The sequence below is a fragment of the Cornus florida genome, unplaced genomic scaffold (genome assembly GCF_030987335.1).
Source record: "Cornus florida cultivar Cherokee Brave unplaced genomic scaffold, ASM3098733v1 CherokeeBrave_3.0.0_Hap2_Chr09, whole genome shotgun sequence".
Lineage (NCBI taxonomy): Eukaryota > Viridiplantae > Streptophyta > Magnoliopsida > Cornales > Cornaceae > Cornus > Cornus florida.
The window spans coordinates 36,086,757-36,109,882 of NW_026775579.1; the positions used below are offsets into that span (position 1 = coordinate 36,086,757).

The 23,126-nt window shown below is 38.3% G+C and overlaps 2 protein-coding genes across 3 annotated transcripts in view; one reads left to right on the forward strand and one right to left on the reverse strand.

Moving 5' to 3' along the window:
* The first annotated feature begins 1,563 nt into the window (after positions 1-1,563).
* Positions 1,564-3,505, forward strand: LOC132273245 (cytochrome P450 71AU50-like). Its single transcript, XM_059774242.1, has 2 exons — positions 1,564-2,439; positions 2,891-3,505. Exons 1-2 carry the CDS (start codon positions 1,564-1,566, stop codon positions 3,503-3,505), a joined length of 1,491 nt encoding a protein of 496 aa, XP_059630225.1.
* Positions 3,506-11,283: 7,778 nt separating this feature from the next.
* Positions 11,284-23,126, reverse strand: part of LOC132273673 (T-complex protein 1 subunit gamma-like) — a 57,144-nt gene continuing 45,301 nt past the window's right edge. For both annotated transcript variants that reach the window (XM_059774672.1, XM_059774671.1), the window contains exons 7-14: positions 14,416-14,484; positions 14,254-14,325; positions 13,763-13,836; positions 12,663-13,325; positions 12,464-12,589; positions 12,156-12,260; positions 11,861-11,935; positions 11,284-11,749 (exon numbers count right to left, since the gene is read on the reverse strand). In XM_059774672.1, coding sequence (XP_059630655.1) covers positions 11,558-11,749; positions 11,861-11,935; positions 12,156-12,260; positions 12,464-12,589; positions 12,663-13,325; positions 13,763-13,836; positions 14,254-14,325; positions 14,416-14,484 — 1,376 coding nt within the window. In that variant the 3' untranslated portion in view covers positions 11,284-11,557. The remainder of the gene's footprint in view (positions 11,750-11,860; positions 11,936-12,155; positions 12,261-12,463; positions 12,590-12,662; positions 13,326-13,762; positions 13,837-14,253; positions 14,326-14,415; positions 14,485-23,126) is intronic.

Below are 23,126 nucleotides of genomic sequence, written 5' to 3' on the forward strand. Positions count from 1 at the left end.
CAAAACTGTTCTTAAAGAAAATTCAATCAAGCAGATTTTTGTATAGTATTAAAAATCAAAAAATTATTTTCAGGAATTTTCATAATGTAAAAAATCATATATAACATATAGCCTGTTTTCTAATTTCGACTAGGGTAGCTCGGTAGAAAACAAGTTGGGAGTAGTTATGGGATTTAAAAAAAAAAAAAAAGGCACTATTAACCTTAACGTTATTTATTGGACTGTTTGTTGACTAAAAAAATTGTTTAAAAGTATGATCAATTCTTAATATTTTTTATAAAATAGACCAATGTCAAAACCTATACAGAATGGTGAGACTCAAGAATAAAAGACCTACTAAGAATGGTTAGAGTCAAGTAAAAACAAAACCCTTTAAAATTTTCACTCATTGCTATATTGTTTTGGTCAAAATTTCACAAATGAATTTCTTATCAAATTTATGGAAAATTTTAAGCGAAATTAATATATATATATATATGCATATATATATTCATATTTAGAATCCCAATTTTTAGTAGGGAATAAATCAAAATATTTAAAGGTTTGGCGTCAATACACATGATGGTGGTGCATTTGTAGAATAGAAGATGATTGATGTTAGTTATACAGATTTTTGGGCTGAGCCCGTGTAGAAACACAAATTTCTAGCACAGTCCTTCCCTTCCAAAAATGATTGTCATGCCAATGAGCCGAACCCAAGTGGTGGGCCGAATACACAAAGTCCATTCATCGGTCCCACTTCAGGCCTCAATTGCCATTATTTATTCGGCCTAATACTGTAGGTTATTAGTTCTAACACAGTCCTCTCTTTGTTAAGTAAGACCATGTAAATAAAAACACGTTTTTGGAAAGAAAAATAAATAAATAAATCTTTTCAAATTTTATTTTCCCTCCATTTGACCGTTCCGGACTTATAAGTGCCATGTTATAAATAAAAACTGTATTTGAGTTTTGCACCCTCTTTTCACATTTAACCACTAACATAATTGTCTTCAAAAAAAACATATGGTTTGGTACTTCGGTCTTCTTGGCGCATGCATGTCAAGCTTTTACTACACTCCTATTGGTCTGTCTTAGGGGCATTTAAAAGGGGTGCAACATGAGGACTTCCAAAGTTCCCGCATTCTAATACTTCTTGCCCAAGTAGACTTAATAGCACAATTCTGTTGGAATACCGTGCATTAGTGCTGGTATAATCTTACCCGTGCCGATGAGTTATATTTTCATTAGCAGGAGCAGCACTTTTTTGTTTTTCTCTTTAGTTTCTTCCTGAATGGAGATGCCAAAAAGGGGAAGGCATGAAGACAAAAAGGATATATTGTTCTCCTTGTGATATCAGTTGCATGGAGATTCTCATCTTCTCTGAATGGAACTATCGAAACAATTAAAATACCCTAAGCACTCTCATTTTTTTGTCCGAAATTCTTATAATATAAATTGTGATTGTGACCTTGCTCATATTATAAGTAAAGAGTTAGATCACTCTGAGCCTTTTAGACTACATCCACCATATTTGAGCACCAGAGAGGCCTAGTTTGAGATACCATACCAAACATGTCTGCCATGGTTTCGACTTGGACAACAATTGCAGTACTGGTTGCACTTGCTTATGTTGTGCAAGCATGGTTAAGGAGTAGCAATAATAAGACAATACCTCCTGGTCCAAAAGCACTCCCAATTTTGGGACACATTCATTTGTTAGGAAAGCTTCCGCACCGTGATCTGCAACACCTAGCCAAAGAATATGGTCCTATCATGTACATGCGCTTTGGCTTCGTCCCCAACATCATCGTCTCATCATCAGAAGCAGCTGAGCAGTTTCTTAAGACACATGACCTTGCTTTTGCTACTAGGCCACCTCTAGAGTCTGCCAAGTATATGTCTTATGAGCAGAGGAACTTGTCCATGGCCGAATATGGGCCATATTGGCGCAATATACGCAAGTTGTGCACTGTAGAATTGCTTAGCAGCAATAAAATAAATTCTTTCAAGTGTATGAGATCCGAAGAGCTTGGCCTTTTGGTCGAATTCATTAAACAAGCAGCCCATGATCGTGTTGCCGTTGATCTTAGTGCCAAAGTCTTGTCCATGAATGCAGATATGACTTGTCGGATGGTGTTTGGGAAGAAGTACACGGACAAGGAATTCGATGAGAGGGGTTTCCAAGCTGTGTTTCATGATGGCAAGAACTTGGCGGCCACTCCAAACATTGGCGACTACTTTCCCTTTGTCCGGGCACTTGACCTTCAAGGACTGACTCGGCGCATGAAGGCTGTTAGCAAGGTGTTTGATGAGTTCCTTGAGAAGGTAATTGATGACCATGTTCAAGCTAGGGACAAAGGCCAAACCAAGGATTTTATTGATATCATGCTGGCCTTCATGGAATCTGAAGAAGTTGAGTTCCGTATTGATCGTTCTCATATCAAAGCCAATTTGCTGGTAATTTTATTGAATCTACATCAGTAATTAATTTTACTAGGATATATCGATGCCTATACTAATATGTCATTAGTTTTGAAGTGAAAAAACTATTAGTTTATTGGGTATCCACGACTTTGTCTCCACTAATCTCCTGCATACCGTGCAAGGTGCCCTCTCCACACAGGTCGGGTAAAGATTAGGGTTTTATCTGCAGGGGTGACCCAAAGAAATTATTTGCATTCAAGGAGAATCCTTAAACCGGATGCATGCTTCATGTGGCATTAGGCCCAACTGACTTACCATTATAGCCAACCACTGGTTAACCATATTACACACTATAAATTCAACAAGTTTAGCATAGATGTTATATAGATATCATGGATGAATGACTCAGATTCTTTAAATTTTGTAGTCACTTGTAATCAAGTTTGCAAATCTATTTATTCATATCCACCAATCTCCTTTACAGGACATGCTTGCAGCTGCATCTGACACTTCATCAACAACAATTGAGTGGGTGCTCTCAGAACTCTTAATGCATCCACGAGTGATGAAAAAAGTCCAGAAAGAGTTGGAAGAAGTGGTGGGCATGGACAGGATTGTGGAAGAATCGGACCTGGAAGGATTGGATTACTTGTACATGGTTCTAAAGGAAACCTTCAGGCTCCATCCGGTTGCACCATTACTGGTCCCACACCAGGCCATCGAAGACTGCACCGTTAACGGTTTTCATATACCGAAAAAGTCTTTAGTAACCATAAACGTTTGGGCAATCGGGCGAGACCCAAAGGTGTGGACTGATCCTGAAAAGTTCATTCCAGAGAGATTTGTTGGGAGTACTATTGATGTTCGAGGACGCGACTTCCAACTCATCCCATTTGGCTCTGGCCGAAGAGGCTGCCCTGGGATGCAATTGGGTCTCACGGTGGTTCGATTAGCAGTGGCGCAATTGGTGCATTGCTTTGATTGGGAGCTTCCAAACGGCGTGTTGCCAACTGACCTCGACATGACTGAGGAGTTTGGTATTGTAATAAATAGAGCTAAGCATATAGTGGCCATTCCTACTTATCGCCTTCACAAATGAGGAATTGCTTACACAATGTTTGGGAGTTTCTTTTAAGATATATGGAATTTGAATAACAAAAGGACTAAATTTTTTGTTTATGTAGTTATGTCATGTTAAAGCTTTCTTTTTTCTAGTAGCAATTAGTTGAAAATGATTTTTATGCTAAGGTAGTGATTAGTACCATAATCTATAGAGCACATCAAGTACATGTTTTGGTGTAAATCGGGTATCCATAGAAAAATGAAAGTTGTCTCTATTGGAAATAGTGACGTAGATACAAAACACTATAATATTTGAAAGAAAATAAAATGAAGGAAAATACTTTTATTTCAATTGATTAAAAATGAGTAACATATATGAGATTCTATAGGCTTCAAAACATATATGTAACAATGAAAATTAACGCTCCACTAACGTAATATTTAGCAGGCATAAGTCCCACTAACATGACTATTATTAGTTGTAACTCTCATACCTCCCACTAACTCTAGTAAAAACTCCCATAAACATAAAATTAAACACCAAATAAAAAACACAATTGACCTTCAAAGACTTTAAAAATTATAATCAAGTTTAATTTCTAACACCCCCCTTAAACTTGATTTTTTTTCAACTACAAGCAAACTCCTTAACTTGTAAAATTCCGCAAGCTCGAGGGGCTTGGTGAAAATATCCGTAACTTGATCTTGTGACTTGATGAATTTGAGCTCCATCTCTTTCTTGGTAATGCATTCTCTAATGAAATGAAATCTTGTATCAACATGCTAGCTTCGTTCATGAAATACCGGATTCTTGGCCAAAGTAATTCCTAATTTGTTATCCACAAAAATCTCCGTTGACTCTTCTTGTAGCATGTGTAATTCCTTCAACAAATTCCTCAGGCAAACACATGAAGTGAACATATTCTGCTTCACAAGTTGAGAGGGTGACAATGGCTTGCTTCTTTGAACACCATATAAAAGCAATATTTCTCATGAAAAAACAATAGCCATAAGTACTTTTTCTATCATCCAAATCTCCGGCCAATCACTATCACAATAACCCACAAGTTTGAAATCATTAGAAAATGAATATAATAACCCAAAATCAAGTGTACCTTTAATGTAAAGAAGGATTAGCCGCCTTAAAATAAGTTATGTCCGGCCTTGTGCATATTAAGTATCTCAAGCTTCCAACAAGACTTTTGAAAAATGTTGGATCCACTATCTCTCCATCTTCATCTCTTGACAATTTAATTCCAACCTCAATAGGCGTGTTCACCAATTTACAATCTTCCATCTTAAATTTTTTAGAATTTCTTTAGCATAGCCTTCTTAATGAATGAAAATTCCATCCTTCATTTTCTTGACTTCAATGCCAAGATAATAAGCCATGATGCCAATCTCCATCATCTCGAACTCTCGAGCCATAACCATCTTGAAATCTTCAAACATTTTTGGATTGCTACCTGTGAAGATTAAATCATTCACATACAAGCAAACAAAAAATATATCTCCATTCTCACTTACTTTGGTGAAAAGAGCATGTTCATATGGGCACTTTGAAAAATTATTGTCTTGAAAATATTTGTCAATTCGCTTATTCCACGCCCTTGGTGCTTGTTTCAAGCTATATAAAGTCTTATTCAATTTCAAGGCATTATATTCTTGCCCCTTTACAATATAGCCCATGGGTTGTTGAACATACACCTCTTCTTCAAGAAACCCATTCAAGAAAGCCGATTTCACATCCATTTGGTGAATTCTCCAATTGTTTTGGGCTGCCAAAGAAATTAACAATATATTTGTTTCCAAATGAGCTACGGGTGCAAATACCTCATCATAATCAATTCCGGGCTTTTAGTTATTGTTACGCCCCGAACCCGGAGGTCCGATTCGTTAGCCGGGTCCTTACTCGAACCTGAGGTTATCTACGTTAAACACATTATTTCTAGCGTCAAAACGTCACCCTTAGGATCAACACTAGGCTTTCACAAAAGCTCAAACATGCCCCAAAGGTCGAGAGAAGGGTACATTGAAGAAGAGAAGAAAAATGAACAAGCAGGTGCACTTCGGTCTGCCGAAGCAAACCTTCCAGAACCGGTCGACTGAACCCTAGCTTCGGTCGACCGAAAGACAAAATCCTGAGGGCTTGAGGATGGTTCGGTCGACCGAACTCTATTTCGGTCAACCGAAATAGGAGATCCCAAGAGCTGCAAAGTGAATCGGTCGACCGATGCACCATTTCGGTTGACCGAAATGGCAATGCCGAGCCTGAGAACCTAATGCTGGGGAACTGCAGTTGTGGTGCTAAAGAAGAACTGGAATGAGGGCTTAGAAGTATTCCGAATCTGAACTAAACCGTTAAAAAGATGAGTTGTTCAACAATTCAAAGATGAAAACTCTAATACATGATCACGATAAAATAACATTGGATTCGATTTCATGAAGCTTTTACATAATCCTTATAAATGTTTTAATTTACAACAAAACGGTTAAAGCTTCTAATTACATCATCATTTACAAGCCAAATGAACTTAACTTATTTGGTGACATGTGCTTTACAAAAACGAGTTAAAGTTCTACGAAATATATCCAAAATGTCCTTCAAATACCCTCAAGCCTGTGGTGGATTATCATTCGCTAATTCTTTTCCGTGACCTGAATAATATTAAATAATTGGGGTGAACAATATGCTCAGTAGGTGACACCTGAGACACATTTCTTGTGTCCCCGTGAATCCAAATAAAGAATAGGACAATAGGAGCCGGGGTCATACTGTGACAGGAAAGCACAACATAATAACCAATCTCAATTTCGAATAATGGAATGCGATGCATGCTAATGTCGCTCCCCATTTTTATCACATTTAAAACTATCACTTTTGAAACTGTTAATGTAACCTCCTTTGGTACCCCCTCAGCGCCGAGAGAAGGATTGGTTGCTATCCCTTACCGTTGGTACCTTAGCAGCGTCATTATGAGGCCCAGATAACTCAACCACGCTAGGGCAATCTCCCTAATTCTCTCTAGGTTACATTAACCTACCGGCCCTTTGGTGACTCCGCGGCGACCGGGTTTTTCTAAAACAATCTCTTTAATCAAAACTTCTTCCCCAAAATTCCCCTTTTCATATCAAAACAATTTTCTTTCCCATTTTGATGCCCAATGACATGCATGATCATCACATACTTTCTCAATACCATGATCAATGAAAGATTCATACACTACGCAATTTAACATGCTCCTATCCAACAATTACTAATAAATTACTAACACCATAGGCATAAGGAATTTACACATAAACATGCTTCTCACATAACAAATTCTAACAAGTTAGCAAACACACAAGTATATAAAATCAACATTTAAGCATATTGGTCTTATAAATCCACATATACACATAAACATGAGTTTCATTTACAAAACCAAATCTTTTTAGAGGTAATTAACACAATTAAGCATGTTAAGCATCAATTAACAAAGATTGATTCACTAAGGAGCAAGAAATTCGTGGATTAGAAGCTCCTACCTCAAATTTTGAGCAAAACCCTCCAAAATGGGTCTAGATTTCGAAATTCCTAAGGAGCACCAAATCTGAAATTGTTGGTACTCACGTGTAGAGCTCGCCGTGCTCTCCGTTTTGCCACAAACGATACTCAAAATTTCCAAGTATTGAAGATAGGATCTAGAATTGAAGTTTGAAGTCTCAAAATAAAAAGAAAAACTCAAGAAAGAGAGGGAGGAAGAAGAACCAGCGGGAGAAAGAGGATAGAGGCCAAATGTGGTCTCAAAGTCTTTAAGTTAGTGGTGGTGGGTCCCACCAATTTTCTTTTCTTTTCTCTTTTTCTTTTTGGCTCCATTTTACACCACACACACATATAAATGTACATTTAATTTACAATTACCTAAAACACAATAAATAAAAATAAACATGATACAAATGGGCCCAATCAAAATACTCATATACAACAATTCCGGTAGCGGGTCCCACACGGGACCGTTAGGTCCGAAAAATTGAAAAATGCAAAAACAACCAACCTTGCATTTCAAAGAGTGCCGAGCTCAATAAAATGCTTTCAACGATTATTCGACACACCCGGCACACCCCACGGTATTCGGTACACAAAACGTGAAAAGATAAAAATGCCCATGCTGCGCCAAAATTTCCGAAAAATAAATAAATAAATAAATAATACAAATTATTTATCTATGCTTTGCTTAGACATCTTTTAAAAACCACTTCATTCTCCTCAATTCTCCCTGAATGGATTCAAACTTGGAGTGTACTCTAGTTAAGAGTTTCGCTTCTTCAATTAACCAATTAACAATTTTTCCACAACCAAAGAGGAGATTTCAGTATGATGATAAAAACACATAGATAGAATTTAGAATGAATGAATACCCTTGTATTAGGGTAAATAACCCGCCAACTGACCGCGAAGTTGAGTCTTGGTATACAATATTTATCAAGCTCCACTCTACCCATCACATTGAGATATAAAATTTATTCTACATCAACAACATTTTAATAAAACAGATTTTAGAAAACTACCAGCTAATTGAATCTTAGTATCATTTTTTTGAGAAAAATAAAAAAATTGAAAAGAAATAAAGAAATTAGTGTTTCGTAATCTGAGATTTTTTTTCTTGTTCTTTCTTTCCGTCTAACTTTTTCTTTTTTCACAGAACACACTAATTTCTTATAAGCCAAACAAAAATCAGTATTAAATCTCAAAACTGTTCTTAGAGAAAAAATCATATATAACATATGACCTGTTTTCTAATTTTGACTAGGGTAGCTCGGTAGAAAACAAGTTGGGAGTAGTTATGGATTTTAAAAAAGGCACTGTCAACCATAACGTTATTCGACTATTTGTTGACTAAAAAAATTGTTTAAAAGTATGATCAATTCCTAGTATTTTTTTAAAAATAGACCAATGTCAAAACCTATACAGAATGGTGGGACTCAAGTAGAAAAGACCTATACAGAATGAGTGGCCTCATACCCCTCACTTTTGCATGACAAGTGTACCCTCTAAAGTCTTCCAGGGTGGGGTGGACGATTCTAAGACTAAGAGTGCGTAGATAAGTAGAGAAGTAGATAGAATTGTAGATATTTTAGAAGTAAATTCTAGATAGTGAATTTTAGCCTTCAATTGAAATCCATTATAGTCCTCCATTAAAGATGTCTATAAATAGGGGAATTGGTGGTGTTTCATTTCTAACCTAGTGATATAGTGTGTATTGAGAGCTACCTTATAGGATGTGGGTGTACGAGTGTCTTAATAGTTATGGAGAGAAACTTCAAAATATTATATAAATGGGTAAAAAAGTTAAATAGGCGGAACATCTAGCTACAAAAATAAGAGAGGTCGAGCACAAAGTCAAATAAACCCAACATAAAGAATCTGATACAATTGGTGATACCATCAGTAACGGTTATTCATTAGTATCGAGTTTCTTACTGTGTGGTTCAATTTAATTGAGTTAATATAATATATTATAAACTCGTAATTATGTACTAAGCCTATGGTAACTTGTCTAAAGTTGGTAAGTAAATTTTAATTTTACATCCATTCTATTTCATTAAAACCACCGTTCTAGTCCATCCTTCATTTTAATTCAAGTGATGGATGAAATGAAAAATGCTAAAACTCAATTTAGTTGTACAAGTGAATAAATTAATTAGTTTATAAAAGATTTTTTTGTACATTACAAATGATAAATGGAACTGCACCTCTGATTTCATAATTCCATTCAGTTTTAGTTTAATGTGCGCAACTAAATCAGGTTTATATGTATATTATAGGTAGAGTGGCCAATTAATCAGGAAAAATAGATGATAGTTGTTATCAAGCTGATCAAATATGCAATCCTCTGTCAGGGTGTTCGAAACATAATCTGACCAAGTTCATGTCAAAATTACCTTTTAAGACCTTGAAGTGGGTCAATTAGAAAGTGTGATATAGTACACATTAATACTCCTTTTTATTAGAGAGAGTAAAAAATGGATTGAAAGGAGAGGAGAAGTGGTGAATGAAGCATCTCAGAGAAGAGTAAGTGTCTACCTCACTTTTGGTTTAATTTGATAGAATGGATAGCAGAAAAGATAAATGGGGTGACTTCTTTTTTTCTCTTCTCCTCAATTTTGGGCGGATAGAAAAATGTAAAGCAAAGAGGGATATTTCATCCTTCCTTGCTTCCTTCTTCTTTTTTCTTCCAAACATAAATAATATAAAATAAAAAATAAAAAATAAAAAAATAAAAGTATTTTTATCTCTTCACTCATCCATCCCTTTTAAATCCTTTCCCAAACATAGCATGAGGTTAATACGAAAAGAAGAGAAGACAAAAATTAACTTGAGTAGAGTTAATAAGAGATGATATATTGCCAGTATTAAGCAAGCACTCCAGGTAGTTGGGAAAAGATTTGTTGTCACCATTGTTTTTACTTATTATTTTTATCCATAAAATAAAAATGTTGCACGGTCCCATATTAGTTAAAAAAAAATCTCATATTGGCTTGTGCTCATCCAATGGGTCATCAGACCTGGCAACACCATCCAGTACCAAATTCAAACCACAATATCACATCACCAATTAACCAAAGAGTTGAAAACAAACTAGAAAGGAAAAGAATGACCGGAGCTGGTTTGTTAAGTGTGGAAAAAGAATGCAGGCGTCTTAGTTTTGGTTGATCAACCACGAGGTTTAAATCTCTCCGGCACCACCTTACACAGATGTTCCCAATTGAATTTAGAATAGCTGGAGGATAATAATATGGCAAGAACCCAAACCTTATTTGCACACCCCTATTAACCCTAATCTCATTTCCGAGTGAAAATTCTCTTGATCAATGAATTTATCAATCAGACTGGAAGCACATGAAAGAAGATCTACCTTTTCAATGCCTTCCATATATGAACTCTTTTGTTTCAACGTAGCGGACACAGTTAACTTTGTAGCACCACCACCGGGAAGAAGTTGTGGATTCTTAATCATGTTTCTAGATGAAAAAATTTGTTGGAATTTTTTCAAATGCCAAAAAACTTGCAATAAGACAAAGATAGTGCAGTCCAAGAAGCTCAACACTGCTGAAGCAAACTAGAGAGAGAGAGAGAGAGAGTTCTTTGTACTTTACAGCTCAACTTTCTCTTTCCTTTTCTTTCCTTTCCTTTCTTCTTTTCCATTGTTTACTTGTGACGAACAATACTGTCACTTATTCATATGTCTCGGAGTTTTTCTTATTTGGGAAGGTAGTTTGAATGAGCGTGTTTTCGTGCCTCGTCCATTCCCGACTACAAAAATTGATGGATCCTAGATCATTAATTTCGTGCAGGTTTATCATTGGAATATATAAGTAAAAAAATAAAAATAAAAATAAAATAAAATAATTCAACACGAGTAGAAAAACAAAAATTAAAATGAATTAAATCTAATGAGGAATGCAGGTCAAAATAAGGAGTGGTTGAGAAAATTGAAAATAACACTGAAAAGAGTTTTTTTTTTTACACGTCTCTTCGGAGACTTGAACCCTAACCTTTCTTTGGGACATAAGAGGCCGATACCACTAGGCTACTGACCCGTTGGTGAAAAGAGTTCAAAGTGAATTAATTTGAAATTAGAATTGTAAAAGGAATTACATTATAATTAAAATGGAATACTATTTAAATGTTCCTAACAAACTCGAATTTGTAAAACAGAATTTGAAAGGATATATATATATATATATAATAGTTCAAAAATTCGCTTATTTTATAGATAACTAAACTGATCCGATCCAATACAAACATAACAACATTATAACAGCATCATATTTCAAAAATCGTTCGCCCAAAAATATTAAATTATGCTAAACACAATATCATCAACAAATTCAGTACAAACATTAAACCTGATAGAAGAGTTGTAGCAATCAAATCACACAATAATGAGGTGCCACTAGGCATGAAAAGAAAACAAAAATCTCAAAGAAACTGCACCAAAACGTGAAACTCATTAAATCTTACAAGGTACCAGTTCTAGCAAATACTTTGGTCAGCTCTTTGAATACAGCTTAACATGCCTCCAGCTTAACGGTCGTGATATACTCAGTCGGGGAGTATTTGCTCATTGTCAGCATCCTCTCCTGTTTCGATTGTAGGCTTAGATGGAGCTTGGCTAGCTCCCGGAGCTTGTTTCTTCTTGATTCCGCTTACGATATCATCGATCCTAAGAAGCATGCAAGCAGCCTCAATGGCTGTCTTAAAGGTTTGTGCCTTCACATTATAAGCATCCCAGATCTAAAAAGATATGAATACATCCACACACTTAGTAGTATGCAACATACAGCTTCCATATATACATAAATAATACCAGCAAGTGAATAAGAAAATAAAAGCAAATGATAATACCTGTCGCTCTTGCATGTCCGTAATTGCACCGGTATTCCCATCTATTCCAACCCATGCATTTTCTCCATTTGCATGCTGCACAAGAATAAAAATATATAATCTTACATATATAAAAATGCTCTTAGAACATCCAATTTCGGGATGGAAGGCTCGGATGTCATTAAATTTTTTTTTTTTTTTTTTAATCATTTTTTTAACTAAAACTAATGGCATTCAAGAGCATACTTTTATCACCATGTTAAAGTAAAACATGCTAAAATATATAAGAAAATAATAATAATAATGGGTATCTTGCCTTCCCTTGCAGGGCAGTCATAGTCCTAATTACGTTGACCCCACAATTCTGTGCTAAAGTTCGCGGAATAGCCTCAAAGGCTACTGCAGCAGCTTCATAAGGCCACTGTTTCACAGCAAATAAAAGCTTACACAAAATAAACAAATAAACAAATAAATAAATAACAAATGAATGGTAAGGAAACCACACCCCGGTTACTAAATATCTACATATAATTTTTTTTTTTTTTCCGAGTTATCTACAGATAAATTTTATATCAATGAATTTATTAACCTCGATCAGACTTTTGCACATGAAACAAAATCTACCTTTTCAATGCCTTCAATAGATGAACTTTTTTGTTTCAGCGTAGCGGACACAGTTAGCTCTGTAGCACCACCACCAGGAACAAGTTTTGGATTCTTAATGATGTTTCTCGCCACAGACATAGCATCCTACAAAAAACAGAGAAGCTTAAGCAAATACAAATTCAGGAGGAATTTTCGAGTATCATATAAAATATCATACCTGCAAGTTTCTTTCCACTTCATTCAGAAGATCCTTACTAGCACCCCGTAACAGAACGGTGCATGCTTTTGGGTCTTTGCACTCAACAATGAATGCAAAGAATTCATCTCCAATTTTTTTAACCTCAAAAAGTCCAGCCCCAGTTCCTATGTCTGATTCTTGAAGTTCATCTGGTCTATTTACAATGACAGCACCACATGCTTTCGCGATTCTGTTGTTGTCTGTTTTCCTCAATCTCCTGATTGCACTTACTCCAGCTTTACTAAAGTAATGGCAAGCCAGATCGCTAAGCCCTTTTTCTGTTATGACCAAGTCAGGTTTGAATTTCAGTATTTGAGTGCAAAGATTCTCAATGTATTCCTCCTCCATTTTTAGAAGGACTCCCCAGTCTTCTTCTCTGATCAGCTCTGCATTTGTTTGATTCTCCCCTTTTTTATACTCAAGAGGGCAATCCAGTAACATTATACGGGGGTTGACAATTTTCCTTCTCATTTTTCCAGGTGCAACAACATCTTTGTTAAACATAACACCTTTAAGTACCTTAGAATCTTCCAACTGACCGCCAGGAATTTTCTCAACTTTTATGTACTTCTTAATGTCCACTTCTCGCAGTCCTTGACCAAAGTCCACACCAACTGTTGTTGTAGCATCAAGCGCTAAATCCTGAATTGACCAAAGTGACCCAATAAGAGATCAAAGGCACCTTATGATTAGAGATCAATTTAATATCTATATATACAGGGGCCATTGCTTCACACACTGCTAGAATACAAGGTTCAGTGTCTGGTCTTTCAATCCCCAGCACCCAGGAAGGCAGTACCAGCACTAAGTAATAGTTTCTTATAACAACAGAACGTAAGGTCCGAGAACAAGAAAACATATCACAAAATCAAACAATCTACGCACAAATTTGAACAGATTTCAACCACTTAAACACATTTACCAACACCACAAAGCGCCATTTAAGATACTTGTTAAATACAGAGACGTCAATAAAAATGGGCTTGCTGTTTAAATATTTGTAGTAAACAAAGGATGTTTAACCTTCATGAGAATAACATATAAGGACCTCAGAATCAACATTTAAAGAGAATACTTACAGCAATTAGATCCCCAAATTGACTAGTAAATTTTGTGCCAATACAACTCTTCACTAAACCCATCATTGTTACCCCTGTCAAAGGAAGCAGGACATTATTTCCACAACAATTTAAAAAATAAGGAGAAAAAAATACAAGAACAATTGAACTTTCATTTGATTACAGTGAGTTCTACATCTGTAGAATAGATTGATATTAACATTTCAATTTTCAGTATTTCTGATAGTTCCATTAATCAGATCATATCAAACATACCTTCCCATTATCATGCTTTACAATCCAATGACTTACAAGATCTATTATTGAGTGAAACATAGAATCATATTTTAGCATCAAAATTAATCATCTCTAACAACCTAAAGTACAGATCAGTGTGAATGCTACAAGGAACAACAATTCCTAAGAGATTAATCCATGGAAAAATATAACCAAGTCAGATGTATCAAGGAATCAAATATCAAACAACAAGGACTTAATACTGTGTAACTTACTGTCATTCACATCAATAGGCATGGCAATCTTGTCAAGAACTGCAATAGCATCCTCAAGAGCTTTATTGTAAGCTGCAGTCAAACAAATTAATATTATATTCATCGAAAAAAGAAAAAAAAAAAACACACCAAGAAGCACGTTCCAGAGAACTGAAGCATTACCTCGGCAAATGACTGTAGGATGATACTTCTTGTCAATGAAAGCTTCAGCAACGTGAAGCATCTCACCAGCTAGAACAAATTTTCAAGTTAACAATTAGTGAATAAGAATGATACATCTTTAAAACTTCAAACTTATGGTTCATGCCTTCCCCTTGTTTAAAAAGGATATGGTCAAAAGAGACTATTTTTTATGCAATGGTAAAAGCTTGGGCAGATAACAATGAAAAATGCTAGTTTGAGTGTTGTGTGTGGTGTTGGGGGGGGGGGGGGGGAGATGGGGGGGTGAAAAATGCTAGTTTGAGTGTTGTGTGTGGTGTTGGGGGGGGTGGGTGTGTGGTTGTGGGGTGTGAATATCAAGTAGGGTGAATATGAAGTAGGGAGAAAAATATGCTAGTTTGAGTACCATATCAGCCACTCTTTACAACTACTGTGAGACAAGATAAATCAGTAAATCACTCCAACAACACGAAAAGCCAAGACCCATATCAGGTCAAATACAGTAGAGAACGTGCAGAAAGGACCTTACAAAGTAGGCAGCAGCAAGTAAATTGTCTGTCATGAGCCAAACAGGATGCTCCATAAAATGGCATTTTATAAACAGAATCAAGAATATATATCTATGGTACATTCAACCATCAAATACATCTCAAAAGTAAAACATCAAATCAGTCTCAAGGTGCTCCTAACAATCTTAAAATAGCATCATCATCCTTGCCTTCTTCCCAAATGAATGGGGGGATTCTCTCTCCCCGTTTCATGTTCTAAAATCATTTTTAATTACTTCATTCCATGTTAATTTTGGCCGCCCTAGTTTTCTCTTACCGTCTATGCAAATCACTTTTCCCTTTTTAACGGGTGCATCAACAAAGCTACACTTTATGTGTCCATACCACCTAAGTCTACTCTCTCTTCTCTGTCACTAATAGATGCTATATTGCTATGCCTAGAGTCTCCCTCACATTTTGATTAGTAGCTCTATTTTTTCTAGTCATTCCTATCATCCACCTCAACATCCTCATTTCAATCATGTGAATGTGTTGTTCTTGTTTCTTTTTAAATGCCCAACACTCCGCCCCATATAATATAGCTGGCCTAATGACCGTCCTATAAAATTTTCCTTTTAACCTGTTTAGTATGTTTTTATCACATAAGATACCACTAGCTTGTCTCCACTTAGTCCACCCTATTCCAATCCTACTAGTAGTATCAACATTTATTTCCCCTTTTTGTTGTATTATTGATCCCAATTATCGGAAATGATGATCTTGGATTGCTAACATTATATCACGACTTTCTGATTCTTTATTAAATTTACATTCCATATATTCTGTTTTAGATTTACTAATTTTTAAACATTTTGTTTCTAGTGCATTTTGCCAAGCCTCTAATTGGATACTTGTCTTCGTAGACATATCCACCAACACTATGTCATCCGCAAACAAAATGCACCATGGGATGTCTTTTTGTACATCTTTCGTCATCCATCTAAGACTAGTGTAAAGAAATGTGGGCTAAGTACTGATCGTTGGTGTAAACCCACTTTTATAGAGAAATAGTTAGTTTCACCACAAACGGTTCAGACAACCCCTAGTCTTGGTATCATCATACATATCCTTAATAATGTTAATAAGATTTGGGGTGGAGAGGTATAGGTTGTGGAGGAGGGTGGTTGAGAGTAGACTTGGTGAGGGGAGGGGAGGGGAGGGGAGAGTTCTCTAGAGGTGTGTATTCCAGGGGGTGTTGGGGCTTGGAAGTTCATTCGGAAGGGGTGGATGAGTGTTCTAAACACATTAGATTTCGGCTCAGGGATGGTAGAAGGATCAGTTTTTGGGAGGACGTTTGGTGTGAGGATCGCTCTCTTGGTCTCTTTTTCCCCCGGCTCTTTAGGATAGCCACGAATAGACAGACCATGGCGGTCAACTGTTATCAGCCTGATAGAGTGAGATTGTCTTGAGATGTTCGTTTCATGAGGTACTTTCAGGATTGGGAGATTGAGGGCGCCATTTGTTTTCTTGAGTTGCTTCTCAGGGTAGTTTTGATGTCCGTTCCTTCTATAGGTGTCTTGCGGAGGAGCTAGGGGCTCCTTTCCCATGGAAGGTTGTTTGGCCCTCTAAGGCCCCACTCAAGGTGGCTTTCTTTGCTTGGACGTCTGTTTTAGGGAAGATCTTGACCAAAAATATTCTCAAAGGAGAAGATCATAGTTTCAATATATCTTAGAAGATAAATATGATGTATTAACCATGTTTGACTTTTCTCTCTTCTCTCTCTTCTCTTTTTTCTCTTTTTGACATCAGAGTCTTTCACTCCGGCGTCAGCTGTTTACGCTCAAGATTGTGCTACTGGTTCTCCGTTCTGTTGGTAAGGAATTGTGTTATGCATCGTTCCTATCTCAATGTTGCGACTTTACCACGTCTCAATCTTCATGGAGAAATCAAAAGCTGCTCTATAGGCAACGATCTGGTTTTTAGGGTTGATCATCAAAGCATCAAGGAGCGAGAATCTGCCTTGCGATCTTGCTTGGTAGGTCGCTTTGATAGAGATGTGGGGAGTATTGAAGGGATTGAGGCTTGGGCGTCGAAAACTTGGAAGGTATCAAGCAGGGTGAAAGTTTCTCCCTTGCCCGACGATTTGCTTTTATTTAGGTTTCCATCGGAAGCTGAGGCCTTAAGGGTGTTAGATGAAGGGAGGAAGAGATGAGGCGAAGCTTTGTTATCCATGGACATTTGGTATTTTGCGGCTGGATGCTCTGCTGTAAAAGAGAGAATAATACGAAGGGTGATCGTGTATGGTTTGCCTCTCCATCTCTGGTGTAACAAGCTATTTGAAGCAATTGGGAATTTATGTGGTGGATTTCGAGGTGTTGAGGCAGACGTCTCGGTGAATGGACAAAGAATCCTCCTCTATGTTTCCGTCGGAAAGGCGATACCTGAATATGTCTTTGTTGAGGACCAATGTGTGGCCTTCCGGGTTAATTTGATAGAGGAAATCACACCTCGTATCCTTCCGAAATCCTACCACAGTCTTAGAGAAAGCCCTCATATCCTGATTGTTGCAACAACAGGTAGTCGCCAGAAACCACAGCACCACCAAGGCGTCGTAGGAAAGAGACAACTGCCTCTTCACGCGCCAGAAGCGCGTAGACGAGATAGATCCGAGACCTGTATCAATCAATCCCTCAGTCAGCGCCTTTTGTTCCCTCGTAAAATCCGCGCTAAAGGATACCAACCACGTGGCCATAATAGCGGCTTTGAAGATGATCGTTATGTTGCGGATTCAGCTGGGCCAAAACGTGGATCTACAAAGGTCTATAGGCCAACAAGTGGGCCGCTAGTAAATCATGGTCTACAGGAGGTTAAGAGGGCTGTTCATCGTGGGCCTATTTCTTATCAAAACAAGCCTAGCCCACATTCTTTAAGCAATATGAAGAGAAAGGTCTTACGGGGGCCCAATAATAAAATCTTAGTTTCTCTTATTAACTCCAAGCCCAGCCCACTTACCTCCACTGAAATAAGCCATTCACAGAGCCATCATTCTAATGAAACCTCTGCAACTTTCTGGAATTCACCGGAGAAGAAGAGATGGAGGGATTTATCTGTCGCCGTGGCTGGTGGAGATCCTGCGAGGAAGGGATCGCGTCACTCTTAGTGCTATGCAGGTATCTCATCTTCAACCCTCTCTGATTCTACACAGACAAAGGGACGGATTCTCAGATCTTCATCTCAGGACCTTCACAGTGGCGTTAGATGGTCCCGAAAAGAAAAGCAGAAGTGGACTTCTTCTCCAGCTGGTATGCCTTCAGCTTCACATTCTCAAAGTTTTAATATTCCATCCTCTTCTTCTACCCCTTCTAGTGAGGTGTTGATAAGTGTCGGCGTTGTGACTGAAGTGGGAAAGAGGTGTGGGCTATCGGTAATGGATGGTGGAAATGGCCTTATGCATGGGCCGAATATAGAGGGAAAAGAAGATAGTGTTTCTGGTGTCTCTAGGCAGCTGGAAATTCCTGATTGTGCAATCAAGAAATTTTATGAAGGGGTTACAGTATGTGTGGGCAGAGATTTGCATTTTCAGTTATCCAATGATGAGGCTGTAGCTCTGTTCAATGAGCTTCGATTAAATGCAGCTTTGAAAGGCCTTAACTGCAAGCCTTCTGCAGCAGTTGAGGGGGATGATTTTGCAACTGATTCTGATTCTTTTTATGAGAATGACAGAGAGTTTACAAAGGAGGCGGTTGATGATTCTGGTCTTCTCCAACAGGTTAGTTCTAAAGAGCTAGCACCCTGGTTGGAGAATGGTTCCGAAATTTTAGAGGAGGAACCAATGGCCATGGTGCGACCAGATGAAGAGGTTGCTGATTTGGGAAAAGACTGGGTTGTTGACAATATAGGAGTCACTAGTGAGCTGTTGGGAGTCTCTTCAGAAGGTAATGAAGATCAGACGTTATCTATCCTTCAAGCGATTGTGGAAGGGAGAGAGGTCGCAGTGACCAATGAAGTTATGAACACGAGGCCTTTATCGTCTTGGAAAGGGGCAAGAGAGATAAAGAGTCTTATTTCTAAAGTCAACTATGAAGGGATAAGAGGAGTGGTGAAGGAAAGGGGGAAGGACCAGGAGTAGGAGTCTTAAGAAGGGTGGAGGGGAGATAATTTTATCAGGTTCTTAATGAAGCTACGAATTATTACATGGAATGTTCGAGGTCTCAACGATTCGAACAAGAGAAGGGTGGTGAAGGTAGCTTTAAGGAAGCTACGAATTATTACATGGAATGTTCGAGGTCTCAACGATCCGAACAAGAGAAGGGTGGTGAAGGTAGCTTTAAGGAAGTGGGGTGCCCAGGTTGTTTGTTTACAAGAAACCAAGCTGGCATCCATTTCTGACAAGGTGGTTCGGAGCTTGTGGGGAGGTAGGTTTGTGGAATGGGAGGCCTTGAATGCCATGGGTACTTCGGGTGGGATTTTAATTATGTGGGATAGCAGATGGTTATCTAGAATGGACGTATGGATGGGGAGATTTTCTGTGTCTTGTCTGTTTAATACGGAAGAGGACAATTTCAGATGGGTTTTTACTGGAGTCTATGGACCGATTATTGATGATGAGCGACCCATCTTTTGGGAGGAGCTTAGTCTTGTTCAAGGATTGTGGTCTCTCCCTTGGTGCTTGGGAGGAGATTTCAACTCTGTCAGGTCCCATCAGAGAGGTCTACAGGGGGAAGAAGATCACTGGAAATGGATCAATTTTTTGATTTTATTGATGATCATCTTCTTGTTGATTTACCAATGGAAGGTGCAGCATATACTTGGTCGAATGGTAGGGATCCAATCACTCTTTCAAGACCGGATAGATTTCTAATTTCTGGGGCGTGGGAAAAGAAATTCCCGGATGTCATTCAGGCGGTGTTAGCAAGGGTTATCTCTGATCATGTTCCTTTCGTCTTGGATTGTGGGGGCTTGAGTACTCGAAGAACCCCGTTTAGATTTGAGAATATGTGGCTACGGGCAGAGGATTTCCAAGAGCAAGTCAGATCTTGGTGGGAGGGAGTCATTGTTTCAGGATCGCCTAGTTTCATAATCACAAAGAAGTTAAGAGCTCTCAAATTCGCTCTTAAGCAGTGGAACAAGGATGTGTTCAGGAATCTGGAATGGAGGAAGAACAGTGTCCTTACTGATTTTTCTGAGATTGACCGTCTTAAGGAGGCGGGCGGGGATGTGGAGTCTTTACGTTCTAGGAGTCTCTCTTGTCAGGCGGTTCTTGCTGAGATTGCTTGTATGGAGGAGATCTCGTGGAGACAAAAATCTCGAGCTCTTTGGCTAAAAGAAGGGGATAGGAACACAAAATTCATCCATAGATTAGCTAACGCTCATAGGAGTAATCATATTGGAAGAATTCGGGTGGAAGGTGTGGAGCTGTGAAGAGAGGAGGAGGTGCATAACGGGATTGCTTCTTTTTATCAGCAACTTTATACCGAGCCTTTAGCTTGGAGACCTAAACTTGATGGTCTTCATTTTGAGGTTTTATCTGAGCTGGATAGAGATAGGATTGAGAATCCTTTTATTGGAAAAGAAGTTCTAAATGCTTTATCAAGTTGTAACGGGGACAAAGCTCCGGGGCTTGATGGTTTTACAATGCGTTTTTTGTTGGAAAGCTGGGCGATAGTAAAAAATGAGGCTATGGGTACTTTTCAAGAATTTCATTCTTCTAGCGTCTTTGAGAAGTCGCTTAATGCTTCATTTATTGCCTTTATCCCTAAGAAGGGAGGCTTGTCTGACATTAAGGATTTTCGTCCAATTAGTTTGGTGGGTTGTATTTACAAACTTATTGCTAAGGTGCTTACTCTAAGAATGAGGGAAGTAATGGATGGGATTATCTCGGACTCCCAGAACGCATTTGTTGGAGGACGACAAATTCTTGATTCAATTCTTATTGCTGGCGAATGTGTGGATTCCAGATTGCGAAGCGGTATTCCTGGAGTTTTATGCAAACTTGATTTTGAGAAAGCATACGATCATGTGAATTGGAATTTCCTTCTCTATTTGTTACAAAGAATGGGGTTTGGAAGCAAATGGAGGAAGTGGATCGAGACCTGTCTTTCATCTGTCAAGTTTTCTATTCTTGTGAATGGCACTCCTGCTGGTTTCTTTGGTTGCACCCGGGGCATAAGACAAGGCGATCCTTTGTCATCTTTCCTCTTTCTTGTTGTTATGAAGGGATTAAGCAAACTTATGCGCAGGGCAGAGGACCTTGGCTTTATTAAAGGTTTCAAAGTGGGTAGAGACTTAGCCCATCAGATGGAGATTTCTCATTTACTTTTCGCAGACGATACTCTGGTTTTCTGTAATGCTGATATGTCTCAACTTCGTTACTTGAGATGCATCCTAACTTGTTTTCAGGCGGTCTCCGGGCTAAAGGTCAATGTGGCGAAGAGTGTGCTTGTCCCAGTAGGGAATGTTCAGGATATCTCCTCCTTAGCTGCAGTTCTTGGATGCAAGGTGGGTTCTTTTCCTATTCCTTATTTGGAATTGCCCTTAGGGGTCTCTTCAAGGATAGTGGGGAGTTGGGATTCAGTGATTGACAGGTATGCGAAGAGACTAGCAGAATAGAAAAAGCAATATCTGTCCAAGGGGGGTAAAGTTACTCTTATTAAGAGTACGTTATTGAGTCTTCCCACTTATTTTCTTTCTATGTTCCAAATCCCATGTTCCATTGCGGATAGGATTGAAAAAATTCAACGGGATTTTCTATGGGGAGGAAGGGGAGATGAGTTCAAGTATCACCTTGTCAGATGGGAACAAGTTTGCAAGCCTGTGAAATTGGGTGGTCTTGGCATAAGGCGAATAGTTCCTTTCAGTCAAGCCCTCCTAGGTAAATGGTTTTGGAGATATGGAAGGGAAAGACACCGTCCTTGGCGCAGGTTAGTTTCCTGTCGGTTTGGGGAAGAAGATGGAGGCTGGTCTACACGTCCGGTTACTCTTGTGGGAGGAGTAGGGATGTGGAAGTCTATTCGGAAGGGTTAGGATGCCTTTTCTACTCATATCAGATTCAAAGTTGGTGATGGACGTCGTGTTCGGTTTTGGGAAGATCTTTGGTGTGGTGATCAACCACTATCTCGTTCATTTACTAGATTATTTAGTATTGCAGTTGATAAACACGCCTATGTAACTGATTGTTATCGTCTTGATAACAGTGGGATTACGTGGGATGTGCACTTTCGGCGCTCTTTTCAGGATTGGGAGATAGATGAGGTATGTGTATTTTTAGATCTTCTGTATCGGTAGGAGGGTGTTGGCAGAGGAAATGATGATTTGATTTGGGCTCCTCCTTTCCACGGTCGTTTCGAAATAAGATCCCTATTCTTATGTCTGTCTCATTTTGTTAATTATATTTTCCCGTGGAAAACTATTTGGCGATTCATGGCTCCAACTAGGGTGGCTTTCTTTGTTTGGACCGCTGTTTGGGGAAAAATTTTGACAATTGATAATTTAAGGATCAGGGTCAACTGTATTGTTAATCAGTGTTGTCTATGCAAGAAAGATGGGGAGTCACCACCTCCTTATGCATTGCCCTGTGGCGAATGACTGCTGGAATCTTATTTTTGGGTTGTTTGGCATGTGTTGGGTAATGCCACGATCTACTAAGGATTTGATTCATGTATGGAGAGGTTGTCGCGTGAGAAGGGATGTACGCGATTTCTGGAGAGTTATCCCATATTGTGTCTGGTGGTGCATTTGGAAGGAGAGAAATAGTAGAATGTTTGAAGATAAAGAGTGGTCAACAGCAATGGTGAAACATCACATTCTTTGTTCTCTATTCTCTTATGTGAAGAGGAGTTCTTGCTCTTCTTCTGATGATTTAATAATTTTTTTGGATTCCTTGGGTCTTAGTCCCAGTTCTATTTCTGTAAAAGGGACGCATTCCCCTTTTGAACGCCTTTTTATGTTATTATTACTTATCAAAAATATATATATATATATATATATATATATATATATATATATATATATTCTGAAGAGAAGGAATGAGTTTGTGGTCAATTGTTGCTACATGTGCCTTCGCAATGAGGAGAAGGTGCATCACCTTCTTTTGCATTACATCATGGCCAGGGATTATTGGGATTTGATGCTTGGTTTGTTTGGGGTTCAGTGGGTCATGCCCAGATCCTTCAGAGGGTTAATTGAGGCTTGGAGAGGTTGTACAGTGAGGACCCAAGTCCGGGATGT